The following is a 15,285-nucleotide window of genomic DNA, read 5'->3' on the forward strand; positions in this document are numbered from 1 at the left end:
GTGATTTATTTTTTTCTTTATTTTTAACTTTTATTATAGGTTTGGCGATACATATGAAGTTTTGTTAGGTAGGTAAACACGTGTCACAGAGGTTTGTTATACAGATTATTTCATCACCCAGGTATTAAGCCCAGTACTCAGTAGTTATCTTTTCTGCTCCTCTCCCTCTTCCTACCCTCTCCCCTCAAGTAGACCCGAGTATCTATTGTTTCCTTCTTTGTATTCATATGTTCTTATCATTCAGCTCCCACTAAAAAGTGAGAACATGCAGTATTTGGTTTTCTGTTCCTGCGTTAGTTTGCTAAGGGTAATTAGCCTTCAGCTCTATCCATATTCCCACAAAAGACATGATCTTATTCTTTTTTATGGCTGTGTAGTATTCCATGGTGCATATGTACCACATTTTCTTTATCCAGTTTGTCATTGATGGGCGTTTAAGTTGATTCCATGTCTTTGCTGTTGTGAATAGTGCTTCGGTGAACATTCATGTGTGTGTGTCTTTATGGTTGGATGATTTATATTCATCTGGCTATATACCTAGTAATGGGATTGCTGGGTCGAATGGTCGTTCTGCTTTTAGGTCTTTGAGCCATAGTACTTTCCACAAGTGGTTCATTTTAACTAGAATAGCTGGTTCATGACTGGTGGCAGTTATTGGAGAACTTGCCTTTCTTGAAAAATATTCTGTACTATACCATTCTTTGTCTTTGCTCCTGCTCATATTTCTGTCTGGAATATCCAGCTTTTTGTATTGACCTGTTGAAATTCCACATGAATGTTCCAAAACATAGTGACTTAAAACCACAATTTATTATTTCTCACAATTTGGTGTGTTGGCTGGGTTCAGCTGAGTGGTTTTCTGTTCCATGTGGTGGTGTCTGCTAGCATCACTAATACAGCAGATGTTTTCAGTTTCAGAACTTGGCTGGACTAGAGTGTCCAAGAAAGCTTTACTCTCATGTTTCCTGTTGGCTGTGGACTAGAGTTCCTTAGTTTTTTTCCATAATGTCTCCTTTCCTCTGGTATCTAGACCAGCCACCTTACAGCATGGTGGCTGGGTTCCAAGTGTGAGAATAAGGAAGCTTCTACTTCATTTTACTTTTACTTTTTTTTTTTTTTTTTGAGACGGAGTCTTGCTCTGTTGCCCAGGCTGGAGTGCAGTGGCGTAATCTCAGCTCACTGCAACCTCTGCCTCCCGGGTTCAAGCAATTCTCCTTCCTCAGCCTCTCTAGTAGCTGAGATTACAGGTGCACACCACCACACCGGCTAAATTCTGTATTTTTAGTAGAGATGGGGTTTCACCATGTTGGCCAGGCTGGTCTCAAACTCTTGACCTCAGGTGATCCACCACTCACCTTGGCCTCTCAAAGGGCTGGGATTACAGGTGTGAGCCACCATGCCTGGCCAGCTTCTATTTCTCTTGAAGCCTAGATCTAGAACTGGCACATCACTTTCATCACATCCTATTGGTCAAAGTGAGTCACAAGGCCAGCCCAAATTCAAAGGGAGGGGAAGTAAATTCCCCTTCTTGATGGGATAGTTGGGATGCACAGATAGGGATAGGAAGAATGATTAGTGGTGATGTTTGCTGACAGTCCTCCTCAGTATGCTTAGATATTTGTTAGCATTATCTTTTCAGTAAGAGATAGGTATTATTAGTGAAGTCCAAGGCCTTTGGGTATTATTTGAACCCTTTGGTTTTGAGCTATGAATTGTTTATAGAGTGAATTGCTGTGAACATTTTGGGCTTTATTGAGCTGCAGCTGAAGATGATCTTTGATTGACTCCCCCCCACCCCGCCCCCCACCTTTTTTTTTTTTTTTTTTTGCATTACTTCCCATTCATATTGTGTTGTACATGTTCCTCTGGGTATATTAGAGGTTGAAATCAAAAGCCAAAGGAATCTGAAGGGGGTCCTCAGCTCTTCTCTGGGTCTTACTGTAACCTAGAGCAAGAGACTCCATCAGCAGGACAAGTAAACTCAGGAAAAGAAGCAAAAAGGAAACAAGCCAGTTGCTCTGGGCTGATAATAATGTTAAATGGCAGAGGGAAGCTTGAGTTACTCAACTGCTGCTTGGCTTCCATCTTCTCTCTGCTTGTTTCTCTGATTCAATTCTTGCTTCCTACAGTTGATTTCCCACATAGCAAGCAGAGGGATCTTTTAAAAATGTAAATCAGATCATGTTATTCTCCAGCTTAAAAACCCTAGGGGGGATTTCATTGTACTTGTAATAAAATCCAGACTCCTCATCATAAATTAGCTCCCACTCTTGCCTCTTTACCTCTTCTCTTACTCTTCTCGCCTCCCTCCTTATCAGCCACATTTTATTTCTTTCTGTTCCTTGAGCCCTCGAGGTTCATCCTGCCAAATTCCTCCCATTTTAGGGGTTTTGTACTTGCTGTTCCCTCTCTCTGGAACACTCTGACCCTAGATCTTTGTGTGGCTGGTTCTTCATTCAAGCCTCAGCCCAGAGGACCTCATAAAAACCTTTTGTACCCTCCTAGACTCTTTTTTTTTTTTTTTTTTTCTGGAGACAGAGTCTCACTCTGTCCCCCAGGTTAGAGTGCAGTGGCACAATCTCAGCTCACTGCAACCTCCACCTCCCCAATTCAAGTGATTCTTGTGCCTCAGCCTCCTGAGTAGTTGGGATTACAGGCATGAACCACCACTCCTGGCTAATTTTTGTATTTTTAGTAGAATTGGGGTTTCACCATGTTGGCCAAGCTGCTCTTGAATGCCTGACCTCCGGTGATCTGCCCACCTTGGCCTCCCAAAGTGCTGGGGTTACAGGCATGAGCCACCACACCTGGTCTCCTAGACTCTTAACGGTGCACTAGACACTCGCCCTCTCACAGTTCCTATGTTCTGTTTTTTCTAGCACTGACTGTTCTTTGTCTCTATTTTCTCATGTATAAAGGTGGGGTTAATAAAAGAGGTACATACTTCGTAGAGTTGTTAAGAGGATTAAACTAGTTACTATTTAGAAGAGTATCTGAAGCATGATATTGCTCTCAAATATAGCTTTATTGTTATATCATTCTTTACTACCTGAAATTGTCCTGCTTACTTATATGCTAGTTTATTGTCTTTCATTCATTGCTAGTATCAGCCTTTTGCAAGCAAGGACAGCATTTACGTATCTTTTTTGCAGGTCATCCGTATTCCCAGTGTGTTGTCATGCACAGTAGGTCCTCGACAAGTACTCATAAAGTCAATAAATGAAAGGCAGGAATATTTATTTTGAACAGGCCAGAAAAAACATTAGTAACATTAAATTAAAGCTTGCGAAAGTTGAATGGATTGTAAAAGATTGTTTAGTTGTTCAAAATGGGTTTTGGATTTTTGGTCCAGAAGCATTCTGTTCCAGGACACTGAAAGAACCTAGGGATAATTCATTGTTAATTTTTATTTTTATGGAATTTTGAAGAGTGGGAAATTGTTGGAATTATGAAGACAGGTAAATGACATTCTGATTTTCGAGAGTGAGGAATGTGGGCTTAAAAACTGTATACTTAGGAGCTTCATGCTACTTGTGGGCAGAATTCTGGAATGGATTATTAAAAGGATGATTTGTGAATGCTTAGGACAGTGTTGTTTAGTGGGAAAGTGGAGCACCCTTAGAGAAAAGAGGCCTGGAGAAATGAATTGATTTTTTTTTTCAGGTGACTACTGAGATTGGTGGCAGAATTGAGAATAAAGACTCCCTGACTTCAGACCAGTGTTCTCTCTGTTCCAGTAGTGTTTTCAATCTGGGACCATAGAGCTGCTCAAATTGAAGCAAAATAGAATCTTTTTTGTGTGCGTCTTTATTTTGAAGATCATTTTCTTTAAGAGCCACTTTCAAAAACAGTTTTTCAGTTGGGTTACATTGACCTCTGAAAGTTCTAGGACACAGTCTCAGGAGCCCATGAGATTTAGTTCTCCTTCCCACCACTTTAAAAGAGGTCTGTGCGGTACTCTAGGTTCAGAAACTTGGCACCATGATATTTTGCCAGTTTATCTTATTAACCGAATGCTGTCTGTAGTGACTCTGCAGAAAACAGTGTTATGTTCTTCTGTCAGACTTGTGCTGTTCAGTATGGTTGCACGTAGCCATATGTGGCCATTGAGCAGTGAAAATGTGACTCCTGTAAGTTGATTATAGACTACCATGTAATACAGTCACCCCTCAGTGTCTGAGGGGTATTGGTTCCAGGACACCCTGCACATACCAAAATCCATAGATGCTCAAGTTCCTCATATAAAAATGGCATACTATTTTCATGTAATCTACATACAGCCTCCTGTATACTTTAAATCATCTCTGGATAATTTATAATACCTAATACAATGTAAATGCTATGTAAATAGTTGTTATACTGTTTGTTTTTTTTAAGTTTTTTTAAATGGTTGTATTGTTATTGTTTATTTAAAAGATATTTTCAATTCAAGGTTGGCTGAATCTGCACATACAGAACCTGGGGATACGGAGGGCTGACTGTATCATACACATTAGATTTCAAAGACCAAGTATGAAAAAATAATGTAAATATCTCATGATTTATTTTGAATATCTGTTGAAATGATATTTTTGATATATTGGGTTACATAAAATATACTAAAATTAATTTCACCTGGCTTTTCCTTTTTAAAACGTGGCTACTAGACAATTTAAAATTATATGTGTGACTGGCACTCATTAGAACTTGATACCTCTCTCAGGAGGAAAGGTGGAAAGAACTGGTGGATATCACTTTGCAGATGAGGTGATATGACAGCTGCCTTCAGCTTTTGGATGGCTCTCATTCATAAAAGAGATTCTTTCTGTTCTGTGTTTCTCAAAAGGTAGAACGAAGACATAGAAAAAGCAAGTTAATGTAAGATAGACCTTTCTAAAATAGTTGTCCAGAGAAAATATAGGCTCCTTCTAGAGATAATGAATTCCTTGTCACTATACATAATTCCAGAAGAAGCTAAATAGCTGCCTAATGAGGTTGTTTAGAGGGAGGTCAGGTGGGTAAAAGTAATGCCTTTCCAATCCTGAGAATTTGTGACTTGACGAAATTGGGCAAACGGCTGATTTTACAGCTACATGAAATAAATGGATTCTGTGGGCAGGAGAAGAAAGCATTTTATTTCACTCCCTGTGCTTTTCCTTTAAACTTTCACGTATTTTCCAGTTGAGGAGCTTTGCGTTCTTGGTTACAGAAAGATGTTTGATTGTCTAATCCCAGGGAATCTGGTGAACAGTGTGTCAGTTAGGAATGTGCTTGGCAACAAGTAAACAAACAAACAAACCAAAGTGACAATGGCAAATAAGTAGAGATTTATTTTAATCCTATAACAGCAACTCTGGAGGTCAGCTGCTTCTGGCATTGATTCATTGGCTCAAAGGCATCAGAGCGAGTGTCTCTGCTATTCTCTTGGCCTTCCTTTTCCTCGTGGTAGCAAGGCAGTCACAGCTACCAACAGTGCACCTGTAAGGCTGGAAGAGGCACGGAAGGGGCACGGCCCCTACTGCATCTGTCGCTTTTCTCGGGAAAAGCAGTAGTCTTTCCAGAAATCCTCAACACAATTCCTCTTCTGATTCATTGGGCAGAATTGTCTCATGGCCACTCCTTGGTGCAAGGGAGGCTGCAAAGTGAATGTTTGCTCTTCTAGACTCTACGATTGAGACAAGACAGGAGGAGAAGGAGGTTGGGAATGGCATTTGTGTCAGTCAAAAAGAACAGGGTCTGCCGCAGATGGTTTTAGGTGTGACTGAGGGCACCACTCCCAAGTCAAACATCAAGTGCTTGGGAGTTGAGACATCATCCAATGTCCTTTTTTTTATTAAAAAAAAATTCTTTCACTAAGTAATTTTAGCTGCCATTGATGATTGTAGTCTTGGATGAGTTTTATTAAACAATTCTTTCTTTTTAGAGAGGAGAAAATTGAGGACCCGAGAAGTTCACGCCTTTGATTTCTATTGAAATTACTCATAGGGTAAGAGTGAGAGTTCTTGTTTGCCCTTTCCACCTTCCTGACTTCATCAGCAAAGAAGAGAATCTTGGTTTTATTTTTCATTATCTGCAAATGATATGTCCATAACAGTAGTTATTTGTCACAAAAATACTTCACAAGAACATTGCTAAACACATACAAATGTTAGCAGTTCCAAACAGGCATTTATTGTAGAGGAACCTGCTTATGATGAGAAATATGAAAGAATTGAGACAGTGGGCCTCTACCATAGAGGAGGTAAGAAACTAGTTGAGTTAATGGGTGCAGGAAATCAACATGGCACATGGATACATATGTAACAAACCTGCACATTGTCACATTGTGCACATGTACCCTAAAACCCTAAAGTATAATAAAAAAGAAAAAAAAAAAAAAAAAAAAAAAAGAAACTAGTTGGGTGAAATTTAGTGTTAGGATGTTTTGTCAAAAAACTATCTTTGGGAGGCTGAGGCAGGAGGATTGCTTGAGCCCAGGAGTTTGAGACCAGCCTGGGCAACATGGCAAGATCCCATATCTACAAAAATAAATGAATAGAAATTAAATAAATTTTTTTTCATCTTTAACATTAATGGCAAATGTTTAGAGCTATATTTAATGGAAGTATATGTGAATTGGTGGTATAAAAAGATTTTTCCAAACTCTTTTTACTTGTAATTTCTGTGACTGTAACAGACTTCTACTAGCCTCTTGGGAGTTTCTTAAATCCTTTTTCCCCATTTTCTTTGGTCTATGATAAAGAAGTAATCTGAAGTAGAAAAAAATTATTTAGGCTGGGCGCATTGGCTCACTCCTATAATCCCAGCACTTTGAGAGGCTGAGGCGGGGGGATCACTTGAGGTCAGGAGTTCGAGATCAGCTTGGCCAACATGGTGAAATACAAAGATTAGCCAGGTGTGGTGGCAGATGCCTGTAATCCAAGCTACTCGGCAGGCTGAGGCACGAGAATCGCTTGAATCCGGGAGGCGGAGGTTGCAGTGAGCTGAGATTGTGCCACTGCACTCTAGCCTGTGTGACAGAGCAAGACTCCACCTAAAAAAAAAAAAAGAAAAAAATTACTTAGATGAGCTAATTTTTGAAGATGGTCTTATAAAGTTTGTTTATTTTTTATTAATACACTTTATTTTTTAGAGCAGTTTTAGATTCCCAGCAATATTGAGTAGAAAGTATGAAGAATTGCTGTATACTGCCTTCCCCTACAGATGCACAGCTCCTCCCACTGTCTACAGTTCCCAGGAGAGGTGTGACATTTGTTATCCTTGATGAACTTATATTGACACATCATTACCCTAAGTCCATAGTTTACCTTAGGGTTCATTCTTGATATTGTACATCCTATGGGTTGGGACAAATATATAACGACATGTATCCACATTTATGGAATCATACAGAGTATTTTCACTGCCCTAAAAATTCTCTGTGCTCTTGATTATTCATCCCTCCCGCACAACCCCTGGAAACCACTGATTGTTTTACTGTCACCATAGTTTTGCCTTTCTAGACTACTATATCGTTGGAATCATGTAGTGTGTGGCCTTTGCAGATTGGCTTCTTTTACTTGGTAATATGCATTGAAGTTTCCCCCATGTTTTTTCATGACTTAATAGCTCGTTTCTTTTTAGTGCTGAATAATATCCCATTGTCTGGATATCACCGTTTATTTATCCATTCACCTACTGAAGGATATCTTGAATGCTCCAAGTTTTGGCAATTATGAATAAAGCTGCTATAAACATCTATGTGCAGATTCCTGTGTGGACATGTATTTTCAGTTCATTTAGGCAAATACCAAGAAGCATGATTGCTGGATCATATTTTAAGAATATGTTTAGTTTTGTGAGGAATTACCAAACTGTCTTCCAAGGTGGCTATACCATTTTGTGTTCCTACCAGCAATGAATGAGTGTTCCTGTTGCATCACACTTTACCAGCATTTGGTGTTGTCAGAGTTTTGGATTATGACCGTCTAATAGGTGTATAGTGGTATCTCATTGTGTTTTAATTTGTATTTCCTTAATGATATATGATGTTGAACATCTTTTCACATACTTACTTGCCATCTGTATATCTTGTTTGGTGAGATATCTGTACAGGTCTTTGGCCCATTTTTTAAATCAAGTTGTTCATTTTCTTGTTGAATTTTAAGAGTTCTTTGTCTATTTTTGGTAACAGCCCTTTATCATATGTGTCCTCTGCAAATGTTTTTTCTAATCTAACTCGTCTTCTCATTCTCTTGACAGTGCCTTTCACAGAGCACCCTTTTTAATTTTAATGAAATCTAGCTTATCAATTATTTCTTTCATGGATTTCTGCCTTTGGTGTTATACCTAAAAAGTCATCACTATACCCATAATAACCTAGATTTTCTGCTATGTTATCTTCCAGGAGTTTTAAAGTTTTGTGTTTTACATTTAGGTCTGTGATCTATTTTTAATTTTTTTAGAGTTTCACTCTGTTGCCTAGGCTGGAGTGCAGTGGCGTGATCTTGGCTTACTACAAGCTCCGCCTCCCGGGGTTTAAGCAATTCTCCTGCCTCAGCCTCTCAAGTAGCTGGGACTACAGGCGTGCACCACCACATCTGGGTAATTTTTGTATTTTTAGTAGAGATGGGATTTCACCATGTTGGCCAGGCTGGTCTCAAACTCCTGACCTCAAGTGATCCACCCACCTCGGGCTCCCAAAATGTTGGGATTACAGGCGTGAGCCACTGCGCCCGGCCTGTGATCTATTTTGAGTTAACTTTTATGAAGGGTCTAACATCTGTACCTGGATTCTTTTTGTTTTTTTACGTGTGGATGTTCAGTTGTTCCAGCACCATTTGTTGAACGAACTGTCTTTGCCCCATTGTATTGCTTTTGCTCCATTGTCAAAGATCACTTAACTTTGTTTATGTGAGTCTAGTTTTGGGTTCTCTGTTCTATTCCATTCATCTATTTGTCTGTTCTTCTACCGATATCACACTGTCTTGATGACTGTAGCTGTACATTAAGCCTTAAAGTCAGGTAGTGGCAGTCCTTAAACTTTGTCCTTTAACATTGAGTTGGCTGTTCTGGATCCTTTGCCTCTCTATATAACCTTTAGAATCAGTTTGCCAGTATCCACAAAATAGTGTGCTGGGATTTTGATTGGGATTGCATTGAATCTATAAAGTTGAGAATAGCTGACATTTTGACGGTGTTGAGTCCATGAACATGGGATATCTGTTTATTCAGTTCTTCTTTGGTTTCTTTCACCAGTTTTGTAGTTTTCCTTATATAGATCTTGTACATATTTTGTTAGATTTATACCTAAGCATTTTTATCTTTGGGGGGTGCTAATGTAAATGGTAATGTGTTTTTAATTTTTAATTTCACTTGGTCATTGCTGGTATAGGGGGAAGTAATTGACTTTTGTATATTAAGCTTTTATTCTGAATCTTTTTATAATTGCTTATTAGTTCCAGAAATTTTTTGTTTATTCTTTTGGAATTTTCTACATAGACAATCATGTCATCTGTGAAAAAGACAGTTTTGTGCCTTCCTTCTTAATCTACATACCTTTTGTTTCTTTTTCTTGTCTTATTGCATCAGTTATGACTTCCAGTTTGATCTTGAAAAGCAGTAGTAATAAGGGGCATCCTTGCCTGGTTCCTGGTCTTAGTGGGAAAGCCTCAATTTTCTCTCTTTTTTTTTTTTGAGACACGGTCTGGCTCTGTCACCCAGGCTGGAGTACAGTGGTGTGAACATGGCTCACTGCAGCCTTGACCTCATGGGCTGAAGTAATCCTCCCACTTCAGTCTTCCAAGTAGCTTGAAATACAGATGTGCACCACCATGCCTGACTAATTTTTGTATTTTTTGTAGAGATGGGGTTTTGCCATGTTGTCCAGGCTGGTCTTGAACTCCTAGGCTCTAGCAATCTTCTTGCCTCAGCCTCCCAAAGTGCTGGGATTACAGGTGTGGGTCACCGTGCCTGGCTGACTTTCTCACTATTATGATGTTAGCTGTAGGGTTTTTAAAAATATGTTCTTTATCAAGTTGAGGAAATTCCCTTCTATTCCTAGTTTGATGAAAGTTTTTATTATGAATAGGTGGTGAGTTTTGTCAAATGATATGATTATGTGATTTTTCTAATTAAGTCTGTTGATGCGATGGATTAGATTACATTTATTGATTTTGTATGTTGAACCAGCCTTGCATAATTGGGATAAATCCCACTTGGTCATGGTGTATAATTCTTTTTATACATTTTTAGATTTGATTTGCTAATACTTTTTTGAGGATTTTTGCATTTATGTTCAAGAGAGACATTGGTCCATAGTTTTCTTTTCTTGTAATGTCTTTGGTGTTGGTATTAGGGTGATGCTGACTTCATAGAATGAGTTAGGAAGTATTTCCACTGCTTTTAGCTTCTGAAAGATATTGCAGAGAATTGTTACAATTTCTTCCTTAAATGTTTGATAGAATTTATCAGTGAACTCACCTGGGCTTGGTACTTTCTATTTTAAAGGTTATTAAATATTGATTCAAATGTTTAATAGATGCAGGCCAACTTAGATTGTTTATTTTTGTGTGTGAGTACTGGCAGATTGTGTTTTTCAATGAATTGTTCCTTTTCAGGTATGTTATCAAATTTGTGGGCATAAAGTTGTTTATAAAATTTCTTTATCCTTTTAATGTTCATGGGATCTGTAGTGATGTTCTCTTTTTCATTTCTGATATTAGTAATTTGTATTCTGTCTCCTTTTTTCTTAGTTAGCCTGTCTAGAAGCTTACTGATTTCATCTATCTTTTCAAAGAGCAAACATTGCTTTATTGATTTTTTCTATTGATTTCTTGTGTTCTCTTTCATTAATTTCTGCTCTAATTTTTATAATTTTTTTTTGCTTTTGCTTACTTTGGATTTAATTTGCTTTTCTTTTTCTAGTTTCTAAAGGGGAAAACTTGGGTTGTTGATCTTAGGTCTTTCTTCTTTCCTAATTTTTGCATCCAAATGCTAGGCATTTCCCTTTGCTTTAGCTAGAAACTACAAATTTTGATAAGTTGTTTCCATTTTTATTTAGTTCAAAATATTTTTTTAAATTATCTTGAGAATTCTCTCACCCTTATGTTATTTAGAAGTGTATTGTTTTATCTCCAAGTACTTTGGAATTTTCCAGCTATGTTTCTGTTATTAATTTCTTATTTAAGTCCATTGTGATCTGACAGCAGATTTTATATGGTTTCTATGTTTTTAAATTTATTAGAGTGTGTTTTATGGCCTAAAATGTGGTCTGTTGTGGTGAATAGTCCATATAAGCTTGAGAAAAATGTGTAATCTGCTGTTGTTTGATGGAATAGTCTATAGATGTCATTTACATACAATTGATTGATGTTGAGTTTATGTCCTTCCTGATTTTTTGCCTGCCAAATATGCCTATTTCTGAGGGATGCTAAGCCTACAAATGTAATAGTGGATTCACTTCTTTTTTCTTACAGTTCTATCAGTTTTACCTAATGTATTTTAATGCTCTGTTGTTAGACACATACACACTAAGGATTGTTATGTATTCTTGGAATATTGACCCCTTTATCATTTTGTAATGCCTCTCTGTATCTCTGATAACCTTTCTTGCTCTGTAGTCTGCTACGTCTGAAATTACTGTAGCTATTCTCACTTTCTTTTAATTATTGTTAATGTGGTATAGCTTTCTCCAACCATTTAAATCTATGTATGTCTTTATATTTAAAGTGGACTTTTTGTAGACCACATATGATTGGGTTTTGTTTTTTGATCTACCTTGACAATTCCTGTTTTTCAATTAGTGTGTTTAGACCATTGGCATTTGAGGTGATTGTTAGTTGGGTATATAGTTGGGTACCTACCATATTTGTTATTGTGTTCTATTTGTTGCCCTTGTTTTTTGTTTCTATTTTTATCTTCCACACTTTTTTGCCTTTTATGGTTTAATATTTAGTATTAAATCATTTTACATTATTCCATTTTCTCTTTTGTAACATATAAAGTATACTTCTTTTTAAAAATTATTTGTAGAAATGAAGTCTCAACTGTGTTACCCAGGCGGGTCTCAAACTCATGGGCTCAAACAGTCTTCCTGTCTTGGCCTCCCAAAGTGCTGGGATTAACAGATGTGAGCCACCATGCTCCTTTTTTTGTTTTTTTAAACTTTTTAAAAGTGGTTTCCCTAGAAGTTTGCCGTATACATTTACAACTCATCCAAGACCAATTTCAAATAACTCTGTACTAATACATGGGCAGTGTATTTCATTATAATAATGAAATATTCCTAATTTCTCCCTCCTGTCTTGTGCTGTCATTCATTTCACTTATACATAGGCATATATAACTATATGTGTATGCACATACACAAACACACACATATATATATACACACACACAGTCAGCCCTCCATATATGTGGGCTCTGCCTCCATGGAGTCAACCAACTGTGGATCAGAATATTTGAAAAAGAATGGATAGTTGCATCTGTACTGCACACGTACAGATGTTTTTCTCTTGTCATTATTTTCTAAACAATACAGTATAACAACTATTTGCATAGTATTAGGTATTATAAGTAATCTAGAGATGATTTAAAGTACATAAGATGATGTATGTAGATTAAAAGCAAATAATACACCATTTTATATAAGGGACTTGAGCATTCATGGATTTTGGTATCCACTGGGGGTGGGGCCCTGAAGCCAATCTCCCATGGATAATAAGGGACTACTGTACACATAAGCATACATAACCAAATACATTGTTGCCATTATTATTTTGAACAAACTTTGATCTGTTAGATCAATTTAAAAAATAAACATTTTTATTTTCCCTCCACTTACTCCTTCTTGATGCTCTTTTTTTCTTTACATAGATCTTATTTCTCACCTAATATTATTTTCCTTCTCTCAAAAGAACTTCTTTTAACATTTCTTGTAAGGCAGGTCTACTGCCAACAAACTCTGTCAATTTTTGTTAGTCTGAGAAAGTTGTTATTTCTCCATCAATTTTGAAGGATAGTTTCACATGGTACAAGAATTCTAAGTTGGTGGGTTTTTTCTTTTCCTCTCCACACTAAATAGTTCACTCCACTTTGTTCTTGATTATGTGATTTCTGAGAAGGCAGATATAATTTTTATCTTTGCTGCTCTATAGCCAATTTACTTTTTTTCTCTGATTTCTTTCAGGAATTTATCTTTTACTTTTTGTAATTTGAAAATGACAGCCTAGGTATAGTTTTTGTTGGCATTTATCCTGGTTGGTATTCTCTAAGCTTCCTGGATCTGTGGTTTGGTGTCTGGCATTAATTTGGGGGCAATTCTCAGCCTATATTGTTTTGTATACTTTCTCTGTTTCTTTCTTTTTCTCCATCTAGTATTTCCACTATACATATGTTAAACCTTGTATACTTGTCCCACAGTTCTTGGATATTCTGTTTTTCAGCCTTTGTTCTCTTTGTTTATCAGTTTTGGAGGTTTCTATTGATACATCCTTAAGCTCAGATATTCTCTCCTTAGCTATGTCCAGTCTACCAATAAGCCTACCAAAGACGTTCTTCATTTCTGTTACAGTGTTTTTGATCCTTAACATTTTTTTTTCTTAAGATTTCTTTTTCTTTGGTTACATTGCCTATGTGTCCTTGCATGCTGACTATCTATTAGAGCCCTTAACAAATTAACCATAGTTGTGTTAAATTCCCTATCTGATAATTCCAACATCCTTGTCATGTCTGTTTCTGATGCTTGGTCTGTCTCTTCAAACTGTGTTGTTTTGCCTTTTAGTATGCCTTGTAATTTTTTCTTGATAGCTGGGCATGAATATGGGGTAAAGGGATCACTCTTAAGTAGGCCTTTAGTAATGTAGTGATAGAAGTGTGGGAGGAGAGGAAGTGAAACCATCTTTGCAAAATTATGACCGTGAGAAAAATCTGACATAGGAAAATTATTGGCAGTGAAAGGAATCTAACCTAACTGACTCCATGTTGCTTCTCACCTCCAAGCTGTTCCTATTCATTCCTGGGCATAGGCCAAGCAAAATATGGGAGGAATTTACTTTATAGTTTAATTTTGAAGCAAAGTCGATAACAGCCCCTTCCTAAGACAAACCCCCTCTTTGCTTAGGGATTAGACCACCTTTGTAAAACTGAAACATTAGCCACAAGATTAGAAATTCTGGCTCAGGAGGCATGTAGCCAGAGGCCACAAGATTCCTAAACTTCCCAGTTGCTCCTATAGATAACATCACTATTGTAAAACCTAAGATTGGTGTTTGAGGTATTTTTCTGACCCTGCATTCTGATGAACCAACCAGCTGGTGCCACCCAGACTGGTAAACTGGCTCATCTGGTCTTTTGGCCCCCACCCAGGAACTGACTCAGTACAAGAAGACAAACTTCGACTCCCTATGGTTTCAACCCAACCAATCAGCATTCCCTATTCCCTACCCTGCTGCCTGCCAAATTATCCTTGAAGAACCATAGCCTCTGGATTTTTGGAAAGGCTGATTTGAGTAATAATAAGCACCTGTCCTCTTGCTTCGCTGCCTCTGGGTTTATTAAACTCTTTCTCTATTGCAAAAACCTGCTGTTCTCAGTGCATCGGCTTTGCTGGGCGGTGGGAAAGATGAAACTGGTGAATACAGAAGTGTTCTCTTGTCTTGTGAGTAGGTCTCAGTCTTTGAGTAAGCCTGTGCCTCTGGACTGTGAACTTCACAGTGTTTCTCAGGTTTTATTTCCTCTTAGGTGGGACAGGGTCACTAGACTCGGCTGGAATTATATATTTCTGTTCATCATATGGAAGGCTTGAGTGGGCTAGAGCTGAGACTTTCTCTTCCCTCCAGGCAAGGTTAGGCTCTGGTAAAATCCACTGTCAGATGAGGCTCTGGTTAGATAGCTTCTCCTGAGGACAGGCCTTGTTAGGAAGACCCCAGTGCTCTGGCATATTTCAAAATGGTTCCTTTCCCTCCTCCTCCTGCTGGAAAGGGATTTTTCTTGGGAAGTTTCTGCTCCAGGCCAGGTGCAGTGGCTCACACTTGTAATCCCAGCACCTACTTTGGGAGGCCAAGGTGGGCAGATTGTTTGAGCCCAGGAGTTCAAGGCCAGCCTGGATAACATAGAGAAACCCGGTCTCTCCTAAAAATGCAAAAACTAGCTGGGTGTGTGATGCATGCCTGTAGTCCTAGCTCCTTGGGAGGCTGAGGCGAGAGGATCCCTTGAACCTAGGAGGTCGAGGCTGCAGAGAGCCCTGATCGTGCCACTGCACTCCAGCCTGGGTGACAGAGCCAGACCCTGTCTCAAAAAAAGAAAAAGTTTCTGCTCCAGTATGTT

General features: G+C 38.2%; 1 protein-coding gene across 3 annotated transcripts in view; it reads left to right on the forward strand.

Moving 5' to 3' along the window:
• The window catches only part of CRADD (CASP2 and RIPK1 domain containing adaptor with death domain), a 222,582-nt gene that overhangs the window by 32,282 nt on the left and 175,015 nt on the right, over positions 1–15,285 (forward strand). Inside the window, exon 3 of one of the 3 annotated variants that reach the window (XM_058426053.1) lies at positions 5,903–6,155. The exons of the other annotated variants lie outside the window; for them this stretch is intronic. Within the exon in view, the coding sequence (XP_058282036.1) occupies positions 5,903–5,952 (50 nt within the window). The 3' untranslated portion in view covers positions 5,953–6,155. Of the gene's footprint in view, positions 1–5,902; positions 6,156–15,285 lie in introns of those variants that run through there. 3 annotated transcript variants of the gene reach the window in all.

The sequence above is a fragment of the Hylobates moloch genome, unplaced genomic scaffold (genome assembly GCF_009828535.3).
Source record: "Hylobates moloch isolate HMO894 unplaced genomic scaffold, HMol_V3 SCAFFOLD_12, whole genome shotgun sequence".
NCBI classification, from domain to species: domain Eukaryota; kingdom Metazoa; phylum Chordata; class Mammalia; order Primates; family Hylobatidae; genus Hylobates; species Hylobates moloch.